The 12118-nt window shown below is 33.0% G+C and overlaps 1 protein-coding gene across 1 annotated transcript in view; it reads right to left on the minus strand.

Moving 5' to 3' along the window:
- The window catches only part of CRPPA (CDP-L-ribitol pyrophosphorylase A), a 294464-nt gene that overhangs the window by 127965 nt on the left and 154381 nt on the right, over positions 1–12118 (minus strand). Inside the window, exons 8-9 of the mRNA XM_072764452.1 lie at positions 10010–10102; positions 9439–9531 (exon numbers count right to left, since the gene is read on the minus strand). Of these exons, the coding sequence (XP_072620553.1) occupies positions 9439–9531; positions 10010–10102 (186 nt within the window). The remainder of the gene's footprint in view (positions 1–9438; positions 9532–10009; positions 10103–12118) is intronic.

The raw sequence follows: 12118 nt of genomic DNA on the forward strand, positions 1-12118 counted from the left end.
TTTCCCATTTTAAAGAGGCAAAGAAAAAAGGAAAAAATAATGAAAGCAAAATGGAACGTTTAGACTTAACCTCAAAAAAAGTGTACTACAAAAAGAAATATGAGAAGAGGAAGAATCAATCAGCCAGAAGTATTGAGATAAGGATTAAAGTATAAAAAATTCTCAAAATTGGCTCAAGAGAGGTATACTAGACTACCTGATTCATATTTAACATGACTGATAGAATCTAAATTGCTTTCCTATATTTGTACATAGAGGACATGCATATGGGTTATACAACAGCAAAAGGCCTTGATAACACATTCTAGTATGGAAAATATTTTTAGAAAGAGAAGTCACTTAAATGGCTTCAAGGGCATCCCTCTCTGTTGCCAGATAAAGATTCTAAATTAAAATTTAGAGACATGAAGGTTAATAGACACTTACTTGCAGATCTACTCCTTATGCCTTGATCCCTACTCCAGGTATATCATCCTTAACACATCAAACATCTCCTAAAACTTAAAATAATAGTCAATTCTTTGTTTTTAACACCACCTTTATAACAATGTAATTTATATTCTCCAACAAATAAAATATTTTAAAATAGAATAAAGATATTTTATTATATATTAATTGATTATATATCAAGCCCAGGGGTGCGTGGGTGGCTCCATCAGTTAAGTGTACACCGTTAGCTCAAGTCATGATCTCGGTGTCCTGGGATGGAGTCCCATGTCTGGCTACCTGTTTAGTAAGGAGTCTGCTTCTCCCTCTCCCTCTCCCTTTGCCTCTCCCCTCTATATTAAAATCTAATATATACACATATATATTGCTGGAAACAAGATATATTTAAGTAGAAACACTAAGAATATAATATATATATTATATAATATATATATTTACCAAGCCTGATTGTAATCTATATAATAAGAAATCAACATAATATATAGAGAGTATCACATGCAATTATAAAATAAATGATAGTGAAAAGATATTTGGTTCCATCTTTTTAAGGAAGTAGCATGACACCATTGAGCTAAAGGCCAATTTATTTCTATTTAAAATAGAATCCAGTATACAAAAAAACTAGTAGGAGAATTCCCCGGGTATATTTTTTAAAAAACTGAATGATCAAACCAATTACTCAACTCATTTTCTAGGCCTAAAATGAATGTAAGCTGCCTAAGAAAGAGATCTAGCTTCATTATTTACCTCCTGTGCATTTCATGTTAAATTTTATAAACTGATTTACATGGAAAGCACTAGTAAATAAATTAATAAATAATTTTACTCATCTGACTGAATTCAGTGAACTGTGCAAATTGGGAAAATAAACAGCAATTTCAAATCCTCTGCTTAATCAAGAAAAATTAATTCACTAAATTTAGAAAAGGTACTCTGGAATTCGTTTCATTTGCATATTGTTAGAACACTCTATCTGAAAATAACCATAATTCATTACAAGAATAAATGAAAACTATCAAGGTCTGTCCTAGGACAATCATTTCTTGACACAACATCAGGCTTATCCCAACACAATTGATCTCAGAGAATTTTAATATCCCAGAACAAAAACTCTCCAGTAACCATTTCACCATTAACAAAGATCTCCTAAAACTTGTAATAACAGACAATTCTTTCTATTTACCACCTTCTACAAGAACGACTTTATCATTCTTCATTTTGGGGTTTGATATGAATCCCTTCCTAAAATTTCAAAAAGATTCTCTCGAGCTATTTTAAACCAGGATTGAGCTATTATTATTTTAGGCAGGAAATACTTCGGGTTTCACTTATTACATGAAAACATTTATAGAATTTATAGAAATGACTGCATTTCTACCATTAAAGCTTTTCACAACCATGAAAGAGAAAACTTGAATGCATCTTAAGTGAAACATAAAAGAAAATCAGTATACAGTAAGATCATCATTTTCTTAAGGAAAAATAAAAGCTACAGTAACAATATGGTTAAGACTAGAATAGAAGGATTTGGATTAAGTCTGTACATGTGCGTGATGCGTGCACACACACACACACACGTTACACACACACAGCATACCTATTCAAAAATAAACACAAAGTAAGGAACTGCAACATACACACTGTAAAAAGTAAATAGTCAATATGATGGCAGTGAGGATTACAACAGCCAGCTCTTTTGTTTTTCAAGAATTTGTGACCTAAAAACGTATTTCTCAGTCTAGTAGTAATAGGGTTAACAGGAGGAAATGTACAAAATAAGTAGTTAAGTAAAAGGTGACAAAGATACATGTCTAGGATCTGGTAAGAAATTTAACAGGACCACAGATTTTTATAACTTAAATTCAATAAAGCCTCAATACCTTGTGAAGCAAAGAAAGAAACCATTAGCACTTAAAAGAAGGAATCAATATGTTTTTCCAATTGTCATTTGTTCTTTATTAGGAAGGAATATTAAATACATATATGTATGTATATTTTTAACCTTTTTCCATATTATTTAACACATTCATGAGAGCATAAAAGTAACAAGTGTATATGATGCATTGCACATTGGATTGATTCCATTACTGGCTCTGCCATTGGTGAGCTGTGGAACCTTCTGGAAACAATTTACATTGCTGACAGTTTCCCCAGATGTGAAAGTATCAAGTGTCAATGGATGGTGGTTTTCTATTTTTTTATTTGCTGACATGTTCAAATATTAAACATTTTGAAGTATTTTAAAGATCATATATTCTGATCTGTTATGTCAATAAACTACTTTCCGGTAACTAGAACTAAATTAGGCACTTTTGAAGGTTTATTTATGTTTTTCAAAGCATTAAAATTCCACATGGTAATTTATGTCCTTTACTAAAGTAAATTCATGAAGAGATTCCTATCTCTCATAAAGCACCAATAAAATTATTGTCTACATAGTCAAAAAAAATTAGAGCTCTCAAGCAATTATCCAGATAATTACCATGAAATTATTTTGTAATGAGGAAGTGATAAAAAACTTTATCAAGTAAAAGAGTTTGTTTCCTTTCTCAGTTTTGAACTTTTAATTATGTTTGTTGCCAATTTCTTCCTGCTTTTAAAAATTAAATATTTCATTGAGGTCCATTATATGAAACAGCTTTGCACACTGAGAAAATGAGCTTTAAGTAAGAATAAACTGTCCATTATCTCAATTATTAATTGTAGGAAAGGATGTTTTGTGCAAACCTTGCCAGATCCAAATAAATTAAAATCTCTCCTTTACTTTCTGCACCTGGGAAGGAATTTTTTGAAAGTTTTACAATTGGTTTTATTATAATCCTGGCTAGAAAACAGCGATAGTTATTTGCTTCCTGAAATTCTCTTCTCCTTTGCTGGAAAAAAAAAATAGCTCCCTGATCATTAATTTCTAAGCAAAAAATGTAGACTAAATTCAGGTTCTTAAAACTTTTGAGTCTTGTTAATTTAGGTAAAAGCCTATTTTCTTTGGTGGGCAGAGTTTTTGATTTTTAGATCAGAAACTATGAATTTACCTTTTATTACTTTAATATTTTAATATATTACTTTATTTTTCTAAGTATTTACTCATCATTAATTAAATAGTGAACAAAAACAAATGAAAGGAGTAGAAAATAAAGAAATGAACATGTCCCATGTTGACAACTATTGTATCATGTGATTCCACGAAAATTTTCAGATAATCCTTTTGAGAGTTGCAATCTGAAAAAGGTACTAGCTGTATATCCCCCCACTGGTAACTGCAAGGCTAACAATAATTTTAGTCTACTCCAGATAAACACCTTTCCTGATAACTTATAATGATAGATAAAACAGTACCAGAAATGACATTTGAAAAAGGCTCTCAAAACAGAGCTCCTTCACAATTCAACTTAATAAAAGAAAGCATTAGTTTTCATGTTTATAAGGTTTTTCTTGTTAAAAGATATAGGAAAGAATCTACATTTTTGAAATCCCTTTATGCTAATCAGTCTCTAATAAAAAAAAAAAACAACTTTTTTTTTCTTTCAAGTTAGGAGCATTTTCCTAGTACAGGACATGCTTGTTATCCGATTATGTGTTTCCAAAGGCTTACAGTTAAAAGGCCACAAAGCATAAAAAATGTCATCCTAACGTAGATGTAGATTCAATGAGAAATAAAAATTTGTAAATTGATCCCATGCAACTATACCTGTCCACTTTAAGAACAGCATCTATTTTAGCCCAGATAGTTAACATTATCAGTCTCCAGCTGATTACAGAAGTTTGAATTCTGATGATTTAATATAGTTACAATAAAATTAAGTTACATTTACCAAAACTTTGGATTTTATTAAATTGATCAATTTAACATTGGTAAACTCTTTAAATCCTAATCAACACCATCAATAAATGAGAACTTGACTAAATTAGACTGCTTAAAATAAAGAGTAATGACCTACTGGATGTGTGCCAAAGAGAATTCTGAACTGTGTATCAATAAAATCTATTTTAACAAAACTAAAGATATTCACAAATACTATTTGTAAAAATGATCACTTGAAATAAAGGATGTCACAATTTATCATATAATGTTCACAAGATTAAGCAAAACTGTTTCTTTTTCATAAAGATAAAATTATTTTGATAAAAGCTTATTTTAAGATAAAGTCCTAATTATTTTTTCTACTTTTCATGGTGAAATTTTGTTTCTTCTTAAGCAGATTTTTTTTTTACAGATTTTATTTATTTATTCATGAGAGACACAGAGAGAGAGGGAGAGACACAGGCAGAGGGAGAAGCAGGCTCCTCACAGGGAGTCAGACGCAGACCTCAATCCTGGGACTGGGATCAAGCCCTAAGCTAAAGGCAGATGCTTAACTGCTGAGCCACCCAGGCGTCCTGCTCTTAAGTAGAACTTAAAGTAGTAGCATTCTACCTGTCGGTTCATTTTAGACAAACGAAACGTCCTAAAGTCAGTATTTCCTAACACATTTAAGTTTCATAAAAGCCAAGGAGAAGTTGATCTTTCAACAAACAATCAACACCCTGAAATAAAATCTAATGATGCTAAATACCTGTGTACCAAGAATCCAATGACACTAACTGGTCACTCCTTCAGTGCTTAGCTCCCTCCAAGGGATAAACATTCCAGATGAGGTTGAAGGCACATGTACTTTTTAAATGACTACTAAATAACAATACTGAACTCCAAAATACTTTTCTAAAGCTCCTTGAGAATGTAAGAGACAAAATGTGGGCTTCACCATCATGGCAGATCGGACACCAATTTTTGGCCCTTTAAAGTGTTGTTTTTGCCAAACAGATGCCCCAGCTTAACTTCAGCCCCATTTCTTCTAAAAATCTGTCCTTGTAGAGTGAAACATGGTAGCAATGCAAATAACCACCCTAACCAGTCTCTCAGTTGAAAAAACCCTCACAAATACCTAATTAACCCTATTTTACTTCTCATCTGCCTGATTCCTACTAATCCTTCCTCTGTTCAGATGAACTGAAACTAGAAATTGATACACCCTCACATAGAAAAATAGGACCATTGTACTACATTTCAGCCAAGACAAATAGCTCTTTAAACATTTACAATACATGCATTCAATAACTACTGAATCACATAACTCCAAAATAAAAATCGATATATTTTTCCATGACCTTGTTGTCATTTTAGATTTATTTTCTAGTAAATAAAACCTACTTGCACAAGAAAGCAAATAAACAAAGTCTTCTTTGAACATTCTCAAAATTTAGAATTGTTTAACAAAAGCCTTATCAAAACAAAACAAAAACCTCCCATAGTATGACTTAATCTTCCAGCAAAGTACTTCAGATAAAAGCCTGATAGGTACACCCATAGTCTATGAGCTGCATATTGCAACATCTTTCCAATTACATATATATATGCACACTTACAACCCCATTTTATGTACATATGTATTTTTCCACTTAATAATGTGCAAATTATGTCCCAGATATTTACACTCAAATTTTAAGTCTTTTATTTTATGTATTCTGCAATTATAATATTTTATACACAACTAATTTGTGAAATATTAAAGTTATTATATTAATATATTGATAAATATTATAAATATTCATATTTAATGTATTAAATATTAAAATATTATTAAATTAATTAGATATTAATTATATTTAATATTAAATATTAAATCTGTCCAATATTAAGTTATAGGAACACTTGAAACGGTCTTTTAGCCTTTTGGGGGAAAGTACTAACAAAAAGAAATAGAATGAAGCCTTTTACAATCATTTACAGGACCAATGAAAATTTCAGACAAATTCACTTGCCTCTCAAATCAAGAAGGCAGCATTCTTTATTCTACCTTTCCCATGATTCAGTCCATCCTCTGTATCCTAAGGATACAGATTCCAGATGTGTTCTAATGACATTTTCCTATTAAATTTAATAATAACTTTAAATACTCCTATACTGAGTCTATGTACACAATGAGAAAATAATGGGTGAACTAATATTACTCATGGAGTAGTAACAACTCTCTAAAGTAAACATTTAACAATGTTTATAGTATACAGACTTTTAGTATTACTCTCCTCAAAGTAGTTCTGAGAGACATTTACTACCTAATGAGAGGATTACCTGTCTTTTTCTTAGTTTAATAAAGAATACTAGAAATACATACATACATAAATACATAATTTTTAAAAACTCTGGCTTGGGCAGCCCCGGTGGCGCAGCGGTTTGGCACCGCCTGCAGCCCAGGGTGTGATCCTGGAGACCCTGGATAGAGTCCCACGTCAGGCTCTCTGTATGATGCCTGCTTCTCCTCTGCCTGTGTCTCTGCCTCTCTATGAATAAATAAATAAAATCTTTGAATAAAAAAAAAAAACACCTCTAGCTCTTACTGGGATACATAGAAGAGTAGAACTCAACAGGAATAAACAGAAAGTTAAATTCAAATATTTATGGAAAAAATACCAAGAACAGAGGCTGAGATACAATAGTAGAAATGAAGTAGAACTGTTTTAAATCTGTATGTGTATGTACCCAGGCATGCATGTTTGATGGTGAAAGGAGAGGCAAAAGATAAATAGAAAACATAGATGACACAGATTCCCACCTGGTTGCCTATGACAACTACTGCCACTAAAAAAGTCAGCTCATAGGATATGTGCTTTTGTGGTACATCCAATATAGTACCTGTGAGAAGATAATGAAGTACTCAAGCTGAAGTACCCAAAAGAATGTTGAAACAGGTATGATTCAAACTCAGGAATCAGATTAGAGCATTGGTAGTGACTTTTGAATCATCTTATCCAAACTGGAAAGAGAAGGAACTAGGATGTTAAATTCAGCCCTGCATGCCTGCCAAAGAGACAGCAACTGCATTATGCGTTTATGCTTCCATTCATTTCATTCATTTTAATTCTTACAATGATATAAGAAGTATAGTTATTAGCCTCATTTCTAAAATGCAGAAAGCAAGCTTTAGGAAGGCAAGTGACTTGACCAAGGAACTGACGAATTCTGAGTTTAAAGTGCTTGCTCCCTTCATGATATTGACATATGAAATTTTAGAATATTACCTAGGAACACAGAGAGAATGATATTTCTAAGCTAGTTAATGTAGAGGAAGGAATAGAGAGCCATTCACAATTTTTAGCCTACTTGTACCCTACAGAGACTTAGAGTCTTCCAGCATCAAATATTCCATAGACAAACATTCCATAATGTTCCCCAAAACACCCCAATAAAAGACACCTGCCTTTTTGTTAAAATCAATCATTTGTAGAATTTGAGTTTCCATAATTAGCAGCATCCATGCAACTTATCTTTAGGGTATATAACCAAATACAATAGTCCAGTGAAATCAATCTCCCCCAATTGCTAATTTGTTTATACTTGCAATGCTAGATTTCCAACTTATTTGTAGTACAAATCATCTTTTCTTTCAGTATTAATCATCTTAACAAGAATTAAATTATGACACTATCAGGATGAGCTTGAGCTGTAGAAACAAGGCAATTGCTGATTTGAAACTTCACTTTTGGAACCCTTTCCCACAGCAAAATGTCACAGACTACAGACTCTCCTCAGCTAGCCTCTGATTTTATTCCTTCCAGGTTGTGCTGAGATCCCCCTCTTCTTTGCAGTTTAATAGGCCAATTAAGCAAATGCTATATTAAACATGTACTTTTAGTCTTTCACAGGAAATGTCTCTTCAAAATTTTCATGGGCCATTCTTTGATGAATTCTCTTTCATGTGTTTCTCATTCTACTTTTGCTGTCCATGTGACAGAGAAGATGAAACAATCAAACAGTCCATTTTCTTCCACATATTTTCCCTCTTTTTTTAACTTTGGGATTTCTTTTCCAATGGCATTCTGCTAACATGCTAATAAAGCTCTTTTATATTATCCAAACAACTGGCTCAGCAGTGAACTTTGCAATTGTAATGAAGAAAAAGAAATGAAACTGGTTGCTAGATTATTTTTTTTTCCTAAACTTGTCAATTCAAACAAATACTTGCATTAACAAGGGAAAACAGTCATAAAAGTCATAGCAAGAAAGCAGGTTCAAGAATGCATAGAGAAGAGTTTATTTTTCTAGGCTCGATGAATATCCTCAACAATGAATAAAAAGTCGAATTTCAAGGAAGGAAGCCTAAGCTTGAAGAGAGTTAAATCTGCATTGGTAAAGAAGATGTGATATATATATATATATATATATACACACACACACACACACACACACACACACACACACACAAATGGAAGGATACTAAGCCATCAAAAAGAATGAGGGGCACCTGGGTAGCTCATTTGGTTAGGCATCTGACTCTTTACTTCAGCTCAGGTCATGATCTCAGGGTTTTGCAATCAAGCCCCACACTGGGCTCCACTCTGGGCATAGAGTCTCCTTAAGATTCTCTCTCTCCCTCTGCTCCACCTTCCTCTCCCTCGCAAAAAAAATAAGGATATATTGGGGCAGCCCGGGTGGCTCAAGTGGTTTAGTGCTGCCTTCAGCCCACGGCCTGATCCTAGAGACCGGGGATTGAGTCCCACATCGGGCTCCCTGCATGGAGTCTGCTTCTTCCTCTGCCTGTGTCTCTGCCTCTCTCTCTCTCATTCTGTGTGTCTCTCATGAATAAATAAATAAAATCTTAAAAAAAACCAAAAGGACATGTTGCCATTTGCAACAACGTGGACGGAGCAATAGAGTATAATGCTAAGCAAAGTGAGTCACTCAGAGAAAGACAAATATCATACGATTTCATTCATATCAGTAATTTAAGAAACAAAACAGATGAACACAGGGGAAGGGAAGGAAAAAATAAGATAAAAACAGAGAGGGAGGTAAACCATAAAAGACTCTTAATTATAAAGAACTGAGAGTTGATGAAGGGGAGGCAGGTAGGGGGAGGGGTATTAAGGAGGGCATTAAATTCTACTCCTGAAACCAATACTACACTTATGTTAACTTTAATTAAAAAAAAAAAAAATCTGCATCAATTCACTTACTGAAATAACAACAACAGGATATAAAATGGAAAGATTACTCTCTTCAAGCATATTCAGTAATCTCCTGGTTTTCTCAAAATCAGAGGACATAACCTGAAAGACCAAAAAAATAAAGAAGTTCTTAAATGTTAAAAGTTAGTTCAAGGATAATTAAAAATTAAAGGGAAAAAAACAGAAAGCTTTTACATGAGCACCCAAAATATTTATCCAGCTTATTTAGTTTTTACTTTTTTGAACCACTTTAAAGGATACCCACATAAGGTCATATCTATTAAAATTTGAACTATTCATTAATTCAATCGTTCCACCTTATCTGCTTCATACCAGGTAAATAAAAACGCTGTCTAAAGAAATCCCACCCTCTTCTCATTATGGGAACTAGCTTATTATAAAGTATTATTTTCTCACTTCAAAAGTTAAAAAATAAAACTTCCAGATACATATTGAATAACACAACTCATCTATCAAAAACTTAAATCCAAATAATTAAGAATCAAGAAAAAAAATTCTCTTCCACACTACATTTATACTAACCCTCAAGTGTTTTCAGTCATTTAAATTCACTACTTACATTCACACATACATAACTGTAGCATTGCTCTAAGATGATTTGCTCAAGATCTCTGCCAGCAGGACACAGAGCTCCAGACGTGATCTTTACATGCTAGGAGGAAAAAAAAAATAGAAGAAAAAAGAGCTTATAAACTAGATGGAAAGACCATTCCAGAACCTAAACGACTGTTACAAAAGAGTACAAACTGCTAGAGACACATAAAGCCACAGACCATATATAAAAACAAAATAATTCAGGCTAAAGTTAACGAAGCTACCAAGAAAAAGACATTTGAACCAGTACATGAATAATGAATACTATTTTGAAAAACTCAGATACAGCTAAAGGAAATAGTTTTAGATAAGAAAAGGTACAGGATATATGCAGGAACAACCAAGTACCTGTTTTTTCTTATTCAAAGGATGTATTGCAGAAAATGCTGGATTATTAAAAGGTTGGTTAGACAGGGGTTGTTGGATGATTCTGGAAACATTCTAAATTCTACAGTTACATAGATTTAACTAAACCTGGAAAGACTTGAAGCAGGAAAAGCAGTAAGAGATTATTATAATAGTGCAAGTAGGAGAGAAATAAAACTTGAACTAGGACAATGATAACAAACCAAGAGGTGAAGAGATTACTAGAGGTGGTCCCAGACTAGATTTAGAATAGCACATACATTACAAAAATTTTCCCAATGAGGGTGCCTGGGTGGTTCCAATGGTTAAGCGTCCAACTCAATTTCAGCTCAGGATCTCAGGGTCATGAGATGGAGTTTGCATGGGGGCTCTCCACTCAGCAGGGAATGTATTTCAGGTTCTTTCTCCCTCTCCCTCTGCCCCTTCTTGTGCACATGCACACACTCTCTCTCAAATAAATACAATCTAAAAAGGAAAAATTTTCCTAATGACATTTTTATTTCATACAGCTCAATATTCTAATTAACTTTCATCTTTTTCTTCTTAAATTTGTAGGAATAAAAATTTAGTGACTCAACAAGGAAAGTGTTTTATCTATGCTATTGTAATTCCCCAGAAAGTCACATTCCAGTGGTTAATACTAGCTTTACATGTAGAACTCTTTAAAATCTACAATTCTAAAATACAAAGCTTGCCCCTTAGTCAAACATTAAATCCTGTACTTCTATGAGCATTACATAGTAAGCAGGATTCATCTTAGCTCTTTGTAATTTTTACAAAATATTAGAGAAGGAGAAGTAGAGGTTTTGAAGTCATTGCTAGAAATCAGTTGGCTCATAAACTTGAAGACTTTTTTCAGTTTAAAGTTCTTATTGAGTACAAAGTTCAGAGAGAACATTAAAAAATTAATAAAACAGTTCCATATGCATCAGCTCTATATTGATAGAATAGGGAAGAAACTGGATTTCATTATACAACATTAAGTTTGTTCAAGGAATCACATCTTCTAGATATTACAGGGAGACAATTTTCCAGGGGTTTCTCATATACCCAAACATTTTCAAAGGCATTAATAGATAATTTACTCCAGATTGACTCTTCAAAGATGTTTGCATAGCACGCAGATTTGCAAAGATAGGTATGTCTCTTCCTGGAGCAAATTTGCTTATGTTCCAGAAAATAAAGGTACAGTCATCTCTCTCCCTGAGGCAGATCTGCTTGACATTCCAGAATAATAAAGACAATGTCTCTTTTGTAACAGGAAGATGGGCTGGTTTGCCCACAGTTCCTAAGGCAAGTGCTCCCCAATATCAAGATTCTTCTTTAATGCACCCCACTGCGTCTAGATGCACGTATCACATAATTCCTCAGATCCTGCCAAATTTGACACAACAGATACAAAATAAGACAATCAAATCATCAGATCTTAACAAACGTGAGTGAAATTTGAACTTTAAAGAATAACAATTTAAAATTTTCTTTTGCGTATACAGAAATAAAATCTAAGATGAGAACATGGGAGATATTTAGCTTTTTAAGCACTGAAATAGATAAAATTCTTAAGGACAGGGTATGGGATCCTTGCACACAGAAACATGTTTTTGTCACTAGCAAATGCTTAACAACTAGGTATTTTAAACTTACAACAGTTCTTTTTATTAAAAGAAAAAAGTCATTTCAAGAAAAATGGTTTATGTTCTTAAAACCA

This window comes from Vulpes vulpes, chromosome 7 (genome assembly GCF_048418805.1).
Source record: "Vulpes vulpes isolate BD-2025 chromosome 7, VulVul3, whole genome shotgun sequence".
In the NCBI taxonomy this organism is placed as follows: domain Eukaryota; kingdom Metazoa; phylum Chordata; class Mammalia; order Carnivora; family Canidae; genus Vulpes; species Vulpes vulpes.